Source organism: Bradysia coprophila, unplaced genomic scaffold (assembly GCF_014529535.1).
Source record: "Bradysia coprophila strain Holo2 unplaced genomic scaffold, BU_Bcop_v1 contig_350, whole genome shotgun sequence".
In the NCBI taxonomy this organism is placed as follows: domain Eukaryota; kingdom Metazoa; phylum Arthropoda; class Insecta; order Diptera; family Sciaridae; genus Bradysia; species Bradysia coprophila.
The window spans coordinates 5,193,217-5,211,723 of NW_023503608.1; the positions used below are offsets into that span (position 1 = coordinate 5,193,217).

Below are 18,507 nucleotides of genomic sequence, written 5' to 3' on the forward strand. Positions count from 1 at the left end.
TAACTGATTTGAATATTCCATTATGACCTTATGAACTCAGATTGATAGTGAGTGGTTCGTCTTGACTTACAATGTGTGATAACAAAAATAAACGAAAAATAAGTTCATTTACATACACGTAATTTATTACACTTTTATGGCATAACAATCGACTTAAAACTGTGTATCAATTTCAACAAATTTGATTTAAACAACCAAGCATCATTCAAATATATAAATTAACTAAACTAAAACATTCAACTAGTCACCAGTTATATTTGTTCTCATTTTCCCAATTTTTCTACGCTTAAAAACACTAAACAAAAACATTATTTATCAAGGGGTACAGCTGAGTCACAGAAATTCGAAAGAAAATTGGATTCTAGTGGAATTTTTGGAATTATTGGTACAAATTTCGGGCTAGTGGTACCCCTTGTTATTTATCCAATGTGGACTTACAATATTGTAAGTAAAAAGGGTAATTGTTTTAATATATTTTTACCCATTTTCTTGGAATTAAAACTAAACTTTTCTTATAAATAATTTTCCCATCATTTAATTTTAACGGTCATTGAGCAGGCTCAAGCATAAAGACTCAAGCACGATGACTAATTTTGTCAAAATAAAAATGTCCAAACCATTACTCTAGCGAAAAAGTGAAATGCAACAGGTTTTCTGATTTGCGACCTGCTGCGATTCGAAATTGTTTACACAGAAATGACGTTTAACAAATGAAAACCTAGATTTTCATTTTTGCTCACTTTTCCGCTAGTGTGCGTAAAGTTACTCGCAAAGCCTCGCGAAAATGAAAACTGTCGCAAATGTCATTAGGTAATGAACCATTTCCGTGAGGTGCAGCGAGTAAAAGTTATTTCTACTTAATTCACCGAATTTTTGTTTTGTATCGATTAATATATTGTTGAGGTAAATCATAAAGCAATAATCATGCAAGCAGTATTGCTTACATTGCGCTCTAAGCATTATTATTTTCTTCTATTTCACACATAGGACTAACTACATACAGAGTAACTGAGTTGAATATACCAAAAGCACACGCATCAGCTACAACGTTACATATTCAAATTTTGCTTGAAATTCGATTGCGATGAATTTTCTTCTGTGTCAATGTCGATGTTATTGCTTTGCAGTTGCATAAGTTTTTCACTCTCCGACTTGTCTTTAGTCATGTGTTTGCTGCGAAATGGAAATCCTTTTTTAATTGGCTCTGATTTTATAGTTTATAAGATTCTATACCTGTACTTGTTGTTGTCTAGTTTGAACAGACTTCTCGGACAGTTCTTGTAATAAGGAAAACACTCTCCTGGACCACGCTCCCCTCTGCCTATCTCTTCGGCTGACACGTATTCGGGTAACAATTGCGAGAATTGAGACTTTGAGGCACTGTTGAGAAAAAAGTGAGAGTTGAGAATTGGGACTTATAATAGCAGAGCGAGTGGGATTTGGAATGGAAACAGATCGTTGGTTCCACCACTTACGTGAAAAACAGTTTCACCATTTCTCCAAATAAACCTAAATGATGAACGGATTTGGAATGCACTTCGCAGATAGCACGCAGTAAACATGCTTTCCCATCAAATCCAAATGTAGAGATGAAATCCTCTACCACACCATATAGTAGCGCCCTTTCTCCTCCATGAAAAACATGCTGCTGATCTTCAGGTAATTCATGCATTTTCCAGTCATCTCCTTGCTCGTTGTGAAGTTTTGTATTTGATTCACTTCTATCATCGTCAGCTGCTCGCTTTCTTCTCGAATTCAAATAGCTTCCAATGTAATGTCCTGATATATTTCGAATAAACTTTCATTAACACTGACGAAAAGGTAAACTTTGTTCGTCCATACCTAGGAACGTTCCTGCTGCTCTGCCCATGGATCTACCAAAAAATGGAGGCAAAACACCTAACGGATTTTCGTTATCCGTCAGACCCAGCTTATCAAAATCAACTGGAAAATTATTAAAACGATAAAGTTCCCTCCTCAAATACCACCCAACGAAAATCACTTACTAGTCAACGGAAAACTCATTGTCAAATTTGACAGGAATCCTGACGGAGGATACCTCACCAATGGCAGCGAAAGAGTAGGTGCAATACTCAATATTGTTCCGGGTGGCAATGCTAGTCTGCCATCATCTGACACCCAAATCAATCGCTTCTTTCTTGAATGAGCTTTAGTCGATTCTGTTCTTTGGTTATCCTCATTTTGTGTTTGAAGTAAGTTCTCAAACTGATTTATATTTCTATGATCACCGTCTGCTACTGGCTCTTCCGTTCTATGCGGTTCGGTTAGTGGGTCTGTGTTGTAACTGGACTTGAGTGTGGTATCGTCTTCGGAATTTGTGTTTGATATCCGTTCGTCGAGCGTCCATTTGTTGATGGTGTTTTGTGAATGTGTTGATAATACTATTGCCATTATGATTAGTGGAGTGCACAGCCATCGATATCCCATATTATCTGGAAGGAAAACCATTAAATAAACATGTGGGTGTGTGTAAATCCATTATGATGTAAGAGCGATAACAAGTGAAGGACAACATAAAAGTACGGACGGAATAGTAGATTATTGACATATGAGAGGAATCATTGATGTTTGCCGAGGCTTGGACAATATAGTTTTAGGGAAGCAGCGTACGCAACAAAAGATTGCACCATATGTAAATTTCAAACGAGAATTAACCTTTCATTGCTATTCAACTCTTGCCGTTGTCTTCTTAGTAAATTAAAATATATGAAAAATAGAAAATGTCGCATTGCTTACATTCTTTGCAAGTAACTGATGTTCCACATTAGAAATTATTTTAATTGTAGCAGACATACTCATGCAAAGCGCGTCTCAATCTGATGTATTTTAATCGCTTCTAATGAGGTATGCGCATTAAAAGTAACCTAACGACTCTCATTTCTGCAAATCAATTTTTATGTCCGAACAAAGCGGTACAGGTTGTGGCGCGTTAAGTGGTTAAAATAAAATAAATTTGTAATTAAAACCAATTTGCTAAACCGTCGAATTTAATTTTTATTTTTAAAACTGGGGAAATAGTACGAAAAATTACATTTTACTAGCATTTTTGACGTAATTATTGCTGTGGTCAATGTCATTTCAAAGAGATGTTACAACGACACACCTTTCGATTAATTTATGGCTTTGGTTTATCAAGTATTAAAAGAAATTTCATATCAAAGATCCATACAACTTCTTCGCATATCATTTGCATTATAATGCGAACTATCAAAGTCGGGCGTATAAAACTGACACATCTACTCATGTCGCCACAAATAAGGTTGATATAATCACTTTTACGAGCGTCTTCATATAAATATCAATCTCAGATATAAATTAAATGGTTTTGAGAGTACACATAAGATGTTGTTTATTTTCGATAATTGTGTGATCATTCTTAGACAACATGTACTCGGAAAATTAACTTTATATTGAACTGAACATCTAATTACTGTAATGATTGCATGTGCGTGGAGTGAGAGTCTGATTACATACCGGAAGCTTTTTTTCTCCGGTTTCATATTGTGCTGAAGGTATGAGAGATGGAAGGCGACTGCTGCATTTTTCTTATACATTTTAAAATCAGATTAATGAAAGCGACAGTTTTAGTTGTCGCTTTATTTCTTCAATAATTTATTCTACATTTTCTTTACACCGTTTTATGCTCATATTTTCTTTGTTCCACAAACTACTTTACTACAAGCCCTATAGGCGTAAGTTGACCATTACATTACAAACCCATTTGCCCCTGCGAAAATGATCCATAACATGTGTACTAACTATCTTCTGTTATTTAAAATTTTCCTATGTGGAAATCAACTTTCGCATGGAGCAGAAAGTAAACCAGTAAACCAATATATTGGATACCGCTACGTAATTCATTATTACGGAAGCGACTTTGTGATATTCGTATTTTAGAGCAGTCTTCACTCTTCGTCGAAAAGATAATTACCGAGGCTTGTTGCTCAAAAACACACGTGTGAGTTAGTTTTGATTACAAAATTGTTACCTCATGTAATGAATTACTTTCGCAACATCCAATGTAACGTACTATTGTCTAACTGATTGACGCACCAAACAGAACAAAAATGCGAACTTCACCAATTTACAATGTCCACGTAATGGCTGTCTAACATAAATGGCTATTCTGAAGTGACTATAGATTCGGTTTAACGATAAGAAGCCTAAAAATGCTAAAACACTTCTTCAGACTTTCGAAAAACCAACATTGCAACCATAGCATCGCGAGAAACAAGACTCACATTTTCTTCAAACCTTTGGCAAATAATTTATTCAACCTATAAACTGATAATGAAATAATTTAAATAAAGAAAAAATCGGGTCAAACCACCAGACTTATGTTGGTCACTTGCTCTATACTAACATTCAAACCCACAACACATCGAACGAATCAATCACATTCATAAAATAAAAATATTTCCTGGTTCATATCTGGATGAGATGGGTTGTCATCATATCGCCAGATAAATGCCTCAACAAAATGATTGGTTACGCAAATTTAATTCAAGTTCAAGGAACGCAAGGCTATGTCGCCCAAATATGAAACCACAAAAAAAAGCAAAACCAGAAATTATGGCACTGGTTCTACAGACAACGCAACGGCGAAGAATTCGCATGTATATAAATATGTGGAACAGTCGTAAAAATTTAATACCATCAATAATGTTAAGTGTTATAAAGAGTTAATCTTACACAGCAACAAAAAATTGCACGCGAATTCGATTTTTTTTTCTACAAAAGAAACAGCATGTTATGTGTTGTTGATTTGTGTTTACTCGTAAGAGCCATAGTTAAGTTAAAATATATATATCTATGCCAAATCGGAATTAAATTCTCATCGATCAATCTTTTCTTTTGCTAAGCTTTACTGATGTGAATATCCAATTATAAGTTAATTCAATACCTGATTTGTCTACCTGACTATATCACGTCATAATGGGCTTGTAAAGTTGTGTTTATACATAAATACAGCCAATCATTAATCAATTTTCTATTGAAAACTGTTTATCCACATAACCAGAGGGAATTACCAAAATGTAAATATTGTGTAAAATTACGTGTATTTAAACGAGATGGAAATAATAACCCACATTTTTATGGGACATTTTGTTTGTCGGACTAATTGATCTTATGAGATTTAAGTTTGCACAAAAAAATTCTTATCTTGAACAATCGGAATTTGTTGTAACTACCTGCGTTAAAACTGGCGCAAGTGGTTTTTGTATTAGTACTTCAGCTGAAGCCATCAGCTGTGAGCTTTCATCCCCGCATTCAAATTTAAAAAATTATGAGAGTAAAGAAACTATATCGAAAACCTCCTAAATCTACTAAAACTCCTAAAATGAGACTTCGAAAATGTCAATAAACTTCCATAAATCAGGATTAAGATCAATCCAATCAATGGATGAGTAAAATAACTTAAACGTTTCGCCTGCGCTGCTTTTCACTTCTGAGGGATTCTTTTAAAATACGACCTCTGCCGAAATTGGACGAATTTTCTAGTGAATTTTTTAATATGTGCCCTAGAAACCTTTGGTCAAGATAGAATTATTTCGAAAAAGTGAACCAGCAGCTAAAAGTTGCTTCAAAAAAATATTTTTTCATCAAACATCTCACGTGCACAAAATTTTTTGAGTAGAGATACTGAGCATCAAATTTTCATTCCAAAACAACATTCATCGAAACAGTACCCGTGCATGTTTGCTATTATATGTAAGCTAAGATCAGTATCAGTTGAAGAAATCCTTTTTTTGTGTTTCTGTTGCTTTTCGGATGCACGGGAACCGTTAGAAGTTCGCCGAAATTATTCTTTGTTTACCCATACTTTCAACTGCTCATAACTCACTGTCCCGAAAGAACATGCAATTGCCTTTCTAATGACAACCCACACGAGCTTGTAGGTTTCGTAGCCTACGAGAAATTTCAATAAAAAAAAGCATGTTTTTGGATTTTGGTCAACTCTCACTAGCCACACAAGCTTAGACGATTTTTTTTGTAAGTGGTTTTGGCTTCTAAGGACCAATACCTATCTAGGCACATATCAAAAAGTCCACTAGAAAAGGCGTCCGATTTCGGCTGCCTGTTTTTCAAAAGAATCTCCTCTTTAGATCACAATAAAGCAATCGTTTTTGGAAATTCAGTAAATGTTAGTGTTGGCTTATCCTGGATTCAGATACACATGATTTTTGTGCCATAATTTTCTTTACAAAAAAAAAACAATTTGGAAGAGTCTCACTCGTTTTTAAATTAAAAATTCGTTTTATTCAATGAAAGTATACTCTACGTATGTTTGTAGTTTCATTGGTTTTATTTAGTTCTAAAAATTTTCGGTGAGTACAGTGACGATAGCTCGATCAAATTGTAATATATAATACCCACTTAGTCACAATTTGTCAAAGTTTAAACTTTTGTATGGCGAGACAAACATCTCAAATCAGACAATCCAACTTTTTCGTCTCTTTTACAACCTATGTCCAAAATTGAGCGCTTGTTGGTAACTTTGGGTGAGACTAGAATTTTTCGTGATAGATCCATTTCCGATCCTGTATGATGATAGATACTTTGCAAGTAGGAAATCGAAGGATGTTACAAGTATTAGAGACTTCTTAGAAATAGCAATTGTAAATGGAAAAATATGAGTTTTAACAAGAAAGAAGGGCTTATCAGCATTTCTACAATGATGAATTTATCACGAAAGCTCCTAAAAATCTCCTAAGACCTAACACTAAAAACCTCCTAAAACTCCTAAAATAGGAGGATTTTTAAAGCGAATTAGTTTTGTGGAACTTGTACCTCCGTTTTTGTTGCTTAAAATTAGAGACATTAGAGACACAAGATCTAGTGAGGCACCTTAAGTCTCTGAATGTATGCGTTTATCCATTTATATCCATTTATATCGATTTCGAAGTTTGAGTGAGACGTATCCATCTTTTTATGGCCGTAGAACTGATGAAAACTGTCTTATTTATTCAATTTTCGAAGTTACAAATAGACCTCGACAAGTCGAACTCATAGCTCACCAAAAATACGTTGCCGGTTATTCCAACTTGTCAACTATAAGCACACCGGAAATGGCTAAGGGAGTCGAGGAATACCTCCAAATAAATTTATAAAAATCAAAAATTTGACTTGATTACGTGTTAACAGTATTGTACTCGTTTGAACAAAAGATGTCTACGTTAAGAAAGGTTCTGAAAGCGCTGAGCCATTCGTTTGATTGATTGATAGATTGATTGATTCATATTTATTAAGCATTCAGTTAATATCTGAAAAAAAAATTGTGATTGCTTAGTACAGTACAGAATGAATCATAATTAATGATTTTCACAGGTTTGACCTTGGAATTCGTTCGAATGATCAAAAGAAACGACAATAGAGTGCTCGTATAACAGCATGGGTTCGTAATAGGTATTTTTACCCTATGACAAAAGGTCTGAAAATTTGTGAAAATGTCTCAATGTGTCAATATCGATTTCATAAGCAAATTAGAACCGTTTCGAAATCTTAACCTGTCATATAAGGCTATTCATTGTTATCGATAACGTCGACAAATAGAATGACACACATTAATGTTTTTTCGTGTTTTTTGATATTCTCGTTGGACATTAATTCATATTTAAAATGACACGCTTTGGGTAATATGGTATGTAGTAAAATGCATGTTAAAAGAAATTGAAGTAGAAGATTTGAAATCAACAGATTAAAAATACTTTGATCGACGGAAGTAATAGATCCGATAATAATGATATTGGTCATATGCTTGGCGACTGTAACAGGTCAATGATATGAAAACTATACTTTCGAATCCAAAAGACCGCCGCTTCAAGAAAATAATTATCATTTTCCATAAGTTACCGTTCGTTTGCAATTGTATACTAATGTTGTGATCATTCACGCGCCGATAAAAGACGACACTTGTTACCCGTTTAAATAAATCAATTTCGAAAGGAAGTCTAATGCGGTCCCCAATTCAATGTTTTTCTTTCTCAAATATGGAAAACCGGCTACTGTTTCTCGGTAAAATGGTCTGTCGTGATGCACATCGAATCTTCTTCCTATTAGTGTGACATCGTAAAAATATTGAATTTACATCATGCATGTGAAAGCATTAAAATGTTTTGTGCTTAGTGTAAATGTACGACGATGACGATGATCAGAATGATTAAACAGAGAGATGATATTACACAAACCTACTTTAATGTATAACCACGACCTATATTTTTGTATTACGTTTAGCTCCTCTTGAGGCGTATAAGTATATATAATAATAAAATTGTCGTTATAAACTTAATATAGTCAATGATATGTAACGAATGTATTAAGTGAAAAAAAGAAAGAAGGAAAAGAAAATGCCGTATAGACCGATCGTGTGTCAGATAGTGAAAAATGAATTGATGCGACAATGCAAATGAAGATAAGATTCATATAAATATTCTTTAGAGATTATTCTAGCGATTTTATGCATGATGTAAAACGAAAGTGCAAAAATTTTCAGTAGATGATGATGATGATATCATGCTGTGCGGTTATCATTTTTATTGAATATTTGCACCAATAGTTTCCAGCGAAACGAGTTTTGGTTTAGCATTCGAGTCGCTGCAATTGACGTGAATTTATTTAATTTACGTAACGAAAGTGTCACAACCATTGAATAACTTTTTAAGTTGCACATTCATTGTGTCTTCTATTGTCTAAATGTGGTAATTTCGATGCAGTGAGCATAGAGATTTCTTGTAGCCAAACATTTATTTGCCGTTCCAGTTCACTAGAGGTAATTTACGTTATTTCTGATAAAGTCATATTTTAAATATCATCTGGAAAAGAAGCTGCCCCTTCTCAGACAATTTTTTTAAATTTTTTATTGAAGCTACAAACGGCAACCATATCACATATCTCGTCTGGAACAAATCTCTCCTAATTTTGAGTTCGTTTTATTAATTTCCTAATCGAGAAGAAACAATCAACATCTTTTTAGAAGCGACTCCAAACAAAAAACAAAAAAGACAAGTGTCTTACAAAGCTCGCTACGCTCGTTTGGAAAACTTAGGTCTAGTGCTGGAAAAATCAACATTTCAGTGTACAAGATACTGTTGAACAAATTGAACGAAAAGATTTGGTATCAAACATTCGCTTTAAACAAAAGAGGTGACAGAACAGACCTGATGACTATATATTGTAATACTATTGCTGTTTGTAAGATTTTAGTGATCATAAAGTTGACATAGAGCTTTTTTTTACAGGGAACATCAGTGAAGGTAAGGTCTATAACGTTTATCCACAAAAAAAATCAAAACAACTTTTTGATCTTAAGAACCAATTCATGTCTAAATTTCATTGACCTTCCCTGCAACAATTAAAGCGTTTTGAAACAGGTTAGAGATTCTTGGAATGGCTAACCGCAACAGTCCTTTATACAAGAATTTTTTTGAGTTGAAATGACATTGTCGCAGAGAATTAGAAAATAGTGGAATGTTGTAAAGTGGTTTTCCACATTAGGCTCTCAGAGGGCACAAATTCATCATTCGTTGTTCATAAAACTATAGATGAAATACTGCAATTTACTTAGTTAACGTGGTCCTACAGTAAAATGTAAAGTGAAATGGTAAGGTTTGCAAATTTTGTTGTATAAAGAGAATACTATCTTAAGACATTACAACACTCGACGCATTAACAAAACACTCTCAAATCATTAGATGAACTGGTAAATACAAGTACTCAAAACTGAGCCCCACAAATTTTCTCGTAAAGGAACATTCTTCGAGCTTAAGGGGTTCTTTCTTCGGTTTACAATTTAATTTGAATACATTATACTCCTAACATAGCTGGATCTCACAGTAAAGAAGTAACTGAGCGAAGACGTTTGGTAAACTACAGACCATCAGTGTCAGCTTTTCGAAATTCATTTCGTTTTTTAAGCAAAATTGGAATTTATAAGTCATTCACCTACATAACATTACTTAACACTATCAAAAAGCCGTCAAGAGCATATATTATGCTCATTTTTCTTATGCAACTAAAAATTGCATATTTAATGGTGATGATTTTATTCATAATAACCTACACCTGTATTCATATCATCATGCTCTACTTAATTTCGGTATAACTCTCGATTTCGATACACTTTTTTTGTTGGATGAATGAATCGTATGAACTTTCATTCATAAAATTAATTTAATTTTCTTTTGTTACTTTTTGAATGGATAGTAAAAGCAATATAATGAAGACGCGTTTTGTCAGCTCATTTATCATGTGAACAATTATTATTTAATGTTCATAAATCTAACGAGATATGTCTATTCTGACAAAGAAAGACTATTAACACGTCGTGGTGTGCGACTCTTTATTCATTTATATTCAAACGATAAATGCATTGAGCATTGAAATCCAACTGTTTTGTATTGTATAGCGATAATGCTGGTTTAGCAGTAAAAATCATTGAATAGATTTTTTCAAAATTCGTCGTGTATCCTCAAAACGAAATTCGAAGGGTCAGTTTTGCTACTACTCCCTGTAGCAACCTGAAGCTGAAACATTATCACTTAATTTTCTCTTTACTGGAAAATATGGCTTTGTTGTGATAACTCAAAATAATTTAAATTTAATCCTGGACGTCTTTCTGTTGCCGCATGCGCTCAGAAGATACTTTCCAAATCCCATCTATCACAAGAAAATTTTCCAAATAGTTTGGCCCAAAAGTACGATTTTTTCCTATTGAAAATTTTGGAAAATCGGAAACCTCGCCGAAAATTGATGACACACTAAAGCTCGACCAGCAAACTTTTTAACCTTTTTTCTTTTTTTTTATGAGTGAACTCAACGCACTTCCAAAAGTGCTATTAATGACGGCTGCCAAATAGAGTACTATTTTGTATGAATCCCCACTCTTTTTACAGTGTAAAATTTTGTATGGAGCAGGAGCACTGTTAAGTTTCAGTACCCTAATTAGAGTACCACTTTTGCTTGAAGTGCTTTGGTAGACCTCATATTAAATGTTTGCTCAACTTCTATTTTGTATGACAATTTAGCATATTTTTTTTACATTTTTTTCGTTTGTATGATTTACTGTCCATAGTTTCAGTACTATCGCAGTCATGTTTGTACGAAATTTTTATAAAGCTTAATTGTAATGTCAATTGTTCAAAGGACCAGACTTACAATCCTTGATTATCTACTAACTGGCTTAATTAAAATAACGAGATTGATCAGACTCTAATAATTTAATTAATTTAAATCTAGAATCTAAATCCAGAGCAATTAAAATCAACTTAGGAATCATTCATAATGTACAAAATATCGAAAATGTACGCTTTTGTGAGACATCCTCTTCCCTCGATTACGTACGTAATTCGTAAATGATGCTTAAGTGTGATATTCATTGAATAGAAGATTTCAAAGTTCACCGATTTTGGTTAAAAAAATTTGCAGCAAAAGGAAACAAAAAGAGTTTTGTTCGATTTGGTTTTATTTCTTTCAGTTTCGAATTCTCAGTTAACAACAGGGAACTTAGCTTTGGGTAGTCAGGTATTTAAATAGCTTAAATGCGATAAATGATGTGTTTATATACAATATAATGTATAAGGAATACCGAATTAAATTTAATGTCGAAATGTAAAGAACGTTGAACAATGTGCAGCCGTTCATAAAATAATCACAGAAATCCTGTTCGGTTTACTTAAAAAATTTATCTTTTCTTAAAAGTTTTTATTGTTTAATCAAATAAAAAGAATCACCACGACGCGACCTGAAATTTTTTACGATCATCATTATGAGTACAATATTGAAATCAAAAACGATGGTCAAACCTACATTTTAATCGTATGGCTGGTCTGACACATGACCCCAAAATCTTTGACTTTATGCCATAGAGAAAAAAAAAACCAAAAAAGCTCCTCTAAGTTTTTGCGTGATCTTAATTTAATAGGAAATCACACAAATATCTGTTGTCTTGTGTATTACTAACCCGTTAATATACTTGTACATATATTCGGTAAAACATCGCAGTTGAAAAAAAAGTCTTCAAAAACCTGTCAAAATTGTAATCATTCTCAATTACAGAAACAGAAATTACCTCTACGAAGAACATCATTGATTGAATGGATGTTTTTTTTATCGTAAATGGGTGGCCGCAATTTTAAAACGGACAAAAATTCTTTGAACTTCATGTTTTGGTTCAGCGTCGACGACGCGAAAAATATATGTTGGGTAACTGTATCTTACAATAATGTCATATCATCACATATTGCCGACTCACATATTGTTTTGCATGAACAATAATTTTAAATATCAATTAATATATGCGAGAGACTTGCCGTTTTATTTAAATGTTCTGAAACTTGTTCTCGGTTACTTACACGAAGTTTTTGAATAATTTGAGATTTGTCGAAGGCCGTAAAAAGGAAAGAATTTGTTTAGTGAAAGCTAAATTATTTGTTGATTGTGAGACCGTTTAAAAAGATTTTATGGTTGTAATAAATTCTGCAACTTGCCGTGTCACATAAATTAAGTGTGAGCGTGCTAAAACCGGAATTTTTTAGGTGTTTTTGGTTGAAATTTAAGAAAAAGCTTTCGATTATGAGAATCATAAATGTCTTTCACAGATAATTATTTATCTAATTGAATAGGTCATTACAAGAAGCTCAAGAAGCTCGATCCATCGAGAGTTATAACAACGTGATACTGATGACTCCTCGGCAGTTAAAGCTCCTCGAACACTTATTTCTCCCTCAAGGGAGATTGTTGTAGCTACATTCGACACACAAATGATTTTGTTAAATCCTTCTTGTATTTTTTTTTTCAAAAATGTCTTCAAAGATGTGTTTTTGGCGAAAATCTAAGGTAATTACAGTCTTTTGACTCACGCGAATGACTAAGAATTTTAAAATTGAAGAGCTTTTACAAGGGCGTCTAAACAACTGCATTGGCAATGGCAAAATTCGATATTTTTCCGGGAGCTTTGTTTAATTTTAATTTTAATTTAGAAAATGAAAGCAAAATAATATGATCGAGTCTTGTTTTTGACAATTGAATTTCGATTGTCAAAAACCAGAATCGATCATTTTATTTTACTTTCATTTTACATACAAATCAAAGAGGTTCGTTCTAACGTTGGTTTTTGGGAAAAGCTTTTTTTGGGAGAAGCACTTTGCTCATATTACCACCTTTGGTTCACAGAATATATCGATTGACGCTATTGTAAATGTTCCTGTTACTTACGGCTATCACCGGTTATCGATAACTAGGATAAAACGACAAGGACTGACTAATACGGTCTTAAAAAACATGTGAAATAACACGAAAAAGATTACAAATTCACGCTGTGTGCCTAAAATTTTTGTTTAGATCAATGAAGTAATAGATCTATATCTGATAGAAAAACTGCTGATATTCTTGCCGACTGTGTAAGGTTAATAAATCTTTTCAATTCATCTTAAAAGAGGTACCAAAAAGATTTACGAAACTTTGTCAAAATAAATTTTTTGTAGTGATGGCCGTGATGCAGGGCAGGCGCTTCACTTATTTCTTTGAAATTGAAGCTTCACGTCTGATTTACTTCTATCAGTTGTAGCGCTGTTATGATCTGTTAAAATCAATATGAATGTAAAAAGGAAATAAATTTCGTATTAACATTTGCATAATTCTATCATTTTTATGGTTGCAAAAATTCGGAATAATTTATATGCGGGCCGCGTAAAAATTATTTATAGGAATGTTTTGCGATTCTTAAATCAGTTATCCATCAAAAATCGCAGTAATTTAATTATCGGTTTATGGCACGAAATTCAATAAATCGATTGACACATTATTCCAAAAATTGATTATAATGTTAAAGAAAGTAGAAAGAGAGTTACAATTTGTTTTATTGCTGTTGAAACTGGAGTAGAATTGTTTAATGAGCTCACATATGGTACATCACATACGAATCAATTGTTTTGCGAAACTATTGAAATACTTTAATGGACAATTATTGAGGTTCATTTGAATGCATGCAATGTTCATAATCGTTGTCAGGTCACATAATATAGCCGTATAAATCGTGAATAAATCACAATAACATTATCATAAAATTAAGTTCGTTTTTTTTCTTCTTCGTATTTATAAATATGTGCTTCATTCATGTATATTGTTTTGTTGATGGTTAGATGACCATAAATATTAAATGTAACTAGTTACGAGTGTGGTTTCGAGTGGTAAGAAATCATAAATATAAAGATGAATGACGATCTTCTGAAGATATGCAGAACAACATAGTTTTCTTATCCGCAAATTATGGACGTTTTGTACATAAATATGTGTAATAATGGCATTTATGTTCACCGCACATATTTATGCGTATAGTTTTTAGATCTGCTATTAATTCCGTCTGAAAAACATTTCATTTCGAATTTAAGTCAAATATTTATGCAACAAATTATTTATATGGATACATCGAAGAGACACGAAAAGTGAAAGATTTTCAACCTCATTATTACCAGAACGAAACTGGAAGGATCTGAATTTTACAAACTAGAAGTGCACCAGTGATTTACCGAAGAGAAAACTGGTAATTTGTGCTTCTTCGCCATGTGTCCACAAAACACTGTTTTGGCTAGAACGAAACTGGGAGAATCTGAATTTTAAAATTAGAAAAGTTAATGTGATGTGATCGATGTTGAGAGATGAAAATTCTGCATAAATCCTCATAAATTCCACTCAGTGTGAGAAATTAAAGAAGTCATATTTTCAAGTATTAAAATGCTAATCTCTTCATTTATTCTACATTCGATGTCAACATTAATACAAATGTATACGTAGACGTCTTAACAAACATTGGTAATGCATGTGGAATGAATTTAAAGAATTGGATTGTAATTGTTGTCTTATTTTTCACCTACAGTAGAAAATCTCTGAAATTACTGACAACACATTACAATTATCCAATGAAAGTAGAGAACAGGTATGGTCGATCGCCGAATTCGTCTTAAACGCACTCACATTTTATGTCAAAATAATATAAAAATGAGTGCGTTTAAGTACGAAAATCAAATTTTTATGTCCTCCGGGCGGACAATAGACCATACCTGTTTTACACTTTCATTGCAATTATCAGGCTTCATTCAGACATTACATTTGTCATTAAGAAACTGGTGTCGATAACAACGACAGAAACAAATGATATGCTAGGGCATAGAGGTAGACTACGTGCTATAGGGGATGGTTCCAAATATCAAAATTTATGTTAAAATCGACGAAGTAAAAGATTTTCTATAAAACATCAAAACATGATAATTTAAACAAAGGAATTGACAGACCTGATGGCTATACCAAGGGTCCATGTAAAAGACTTGGTCGAAATATTTGGTTGACTTTTCACGTCAACGACCTGATATTAAATTTAGTGTGTGGTATCGTTTGAAAGATACGATGTCTGATTATAAGACAGATTTCAACTTCGAGCAAAATCTTTCGACTCCCTTCCCATATCTTCTGTGACAAAAAGGTTTCAGAAGGGTGTATGAAATTTCATGAAACTGGACGATTCCAGACCTCGCCTTCGGCTCTGTCTGGAAACCTCTCACACGATAAAAAAGATTTTTAGTCATAGGTACGAAATATACTATTTCAACATAAACACTTGTCATTTTATAAAAGGTTGTTATGAGGTTCCAATGGGTCCCTGAATCGAAATGCGATCGTAGTGTTTCGGTGCATTTTGGAAAACTTCTTTTTCGGAGAGTGGCCAGTGTACCCAATCAGCGTTAAAATAACCTTTACGATTTTAACGACACAACCATATCATATAGATCATCTTCAAGGCCGTTTGAAATGCCATCCACGTTAAGAACTGCCATCCACGTTAAAAATAATGTAATTTTAAAGGAAAGATTTTGAACCGCCGCCTATTGTTCGTTCTCTTTTTTACACAGGATTTTAAATTTAGTACTCAAATGGCAGCTCCTTTTTAACATAAAATTTTGGGTTAAATCATAGCACTGGACAGATTTTTTTAACGGTCATTCGGCCCTCTTTTTTGGAAAAATGCTACTGCGTTCCAATTAATTTATTTATTTTTATCGAGGGGTGACGCACTTCCATTTAATCCATTAAATCCATTTAATCCATTTAATCAAAAAAAAAATTTTTAGTTTTACCGAAATAATTAGGCTACCGACCTGAAAAATTTGTAAAGTAATTGCGAAAAATAGATTTGCACGATCCCCAGCTCGTTTAAGTACTCGTGAGGTATAGGAAAAAAATTTTTGTGAAAAATGGTATTAAATTTATTTAATCCATTTAATCCACTTTACACCAAAAACTCCTAAAAGTGGATTTTTTCGCTTTTTAATATTGTAGTATGAGTTGTAGTACGTGGTTCGATCAAAATCAACAATTTTTAAGACTTTTACAGTATTTGGTAAAATGAACTTTTTTCCTATTTAATCCATTTAATCCAATTTTTATTCCATTTAATCCATTAAATCCATTTAATCCATTTAATCCATTTAATACCATTTAATCCATTTAATCTAGAAGTGAGTTACCCCTCGATTTTTATATGAGAAATTTGGACTACTGCGTCGAGAAGGCCCTTCTTGAAAATTCTGTTCTAGTGCTTTGTTCAGTGCTATGGTTAAATAAAACACAACTAAAATAATCTGAGGTTACGTTTGAAAGTACCGTAACTTGAAGATGATCTATATCAAAGAATGATGCGACAAAGTTGAATATTCGTTGCACAAAAAAACCTGTGTTGGTAAGACTGATTTTGAGCTAGTGTTGTATGGGAACAGTTTAGTGTCATCTAGAGTAGCTTCATTTAACTGTAAAATTTAAATCAGTGTGACCAGCTAAGGTTTTTTTGGCCTATGTTTTTCTTCTACATGTCGTACAACTCTCATTCATATATGACCATATCTCAGTAAAGTGGCTGGACCACGAGTGAAATGTGTTAAAACAAGTGTCAAGGTCGGTTTGAGGCCAACAATGAATTTATCGATGTGTTCGTCATACATAAACCGTTGAAAGTGATAAAATTTTGACTTACAGCAGCTGTTACTTCGTCATTAGGTGACAGAGTAATTATTTTGCACAAAAGATATTGATCCCTCTATCTATCATAATTTCATCGAGCATGAGTCCTCACACCTCATCTAGCCCTTCACGACAACTTTGCCAGTTTTCCAAAATTGATAAGTATATTTCCATGTAAAACGTGACGCGCGGTGAAGATCAACCGAAAATTGGTAATTCTGACAGACTAGCATTGCCAATTCAAGGCAAAGGTGAGGTCCTGACCTAAGTTTGTAATTTATTTAGCAAATCAAAGCTCAAAACATCACCGTTTCTAGACGTACGTTCGAGTTAAAATCGAATAAAAATCAATTGCCAACTTATTGTGTAAACGGAAAACAAGAATCGAAGTTCAAAATCAAGAATGGAGAAGACGTTCTTCTGGTTTGTATTAAACGTAAAATGCAACTCAACATTCCATAAATATATTGTTTCATTTTCAATTCTTAAAGCACTCTTCTAACCGTTACACATTTTAATTAAAGTGTATCAGCTTTAGAGGTCAATCAGAGAAAAATCGGATAACTCGCCACACAAAGATTAATTCGCATTTTCTCTCGGCTTATCGGGCGAGAGAATGAAAATAGGTTTCGGATGTAATTTCGTAAATGGCAACTTACTTAATTTTTTAATTGTTGATTCCAAATCGATAATACCAAAATAATCCTTTTTTATGTAATGATATGCACATTATTCGGCACTGAACTGTTTAGTATCAAGTACCGAAGTATTTCAATATTTTTTCTTATTGTCTAAATTTGAAAGATAAAATTCATATTTGCTGACTGGAAATTTATTTGTTAAAAGAAAAAAATCAATTCGCAAATATTAAATTTTCAATTCCTTTATCTGAGCGAACACCAATTGGTAAAACAAACAACCGATCTTTTCCACAGTCAGATTTAAACTAAATCATTGGCACACAATCAACGTATCAAACTATATGCGAATAATATGATAAACAAGAAATAAAAAAAAATAAAAATATAAAACGCGTACAATAAAAAAAAAAGAATCTGCCATTCACAAGTGTGTAGTGCAGGAACTGGAGGAACCTCTTTTCCATATGTTTCTCCGCGGCTGTTTGTTTTTTAACTCTATATAAACGTTCCGTCTATATGGATTAAGCATCATGCTCCGGTGTGTGCGTATTTTCTTTTGGTTCTCGTTCTATACTGGCTCCATAATATTCAATCCATTTTTTGTTTTGATCAAGGTAAGCATTATAAGGTGAAATTATAAACAGTTATAACGACCATTTCGATATTTATATGCACTCTCAGCAACACTTTCTGTACCAACTTGCGATTGTGGTCTGAATTCAGCAGAATAGAATACGGAAAAGTATTTCAAGCTCATTTTCTACTTTCGTTGAAAGTATCAATTAGCTTTCTTTGTGCAGGAAAAGTTGGAAGAGTTTGAAACGAAAGCTCTAAGCTC

General features: G+C 33.2%; 1 protein-coding gene across 1 annotated transcript; it reads right to left on the minus strand.

The window, feature by feature from the left end:
- Positions 1-103: 103 nt before the first annotated feature.
- Positions 104-17,987, minus strand: LOC119080477. Its single transcript, XM_037188857.1, has 6 exons — positions 17,688-17,987; positions 2,007-2,453; positions 1,843-1,944; positions 1,476-1,779; positions 1,234-1,380; positions 104-1,173 (listed from the first exon to the last, which is right to left on the minus strand). The coding sequence occupies exons 2-6, from the start codon at positions 2,446-2,448 to the stop codon at positions 1,050-1,052; spliced, it is 1,119 nt and encodes a 372-aa protein (XP_037044752.1). The 5' UTR covers positions 2,449-2,453; positions 17,688-17,987; the 3' UTR covers positions 104-1,049.
- Between the last annotated feature and the right edge of the window lie 520 nt (positions 17,988-18,507).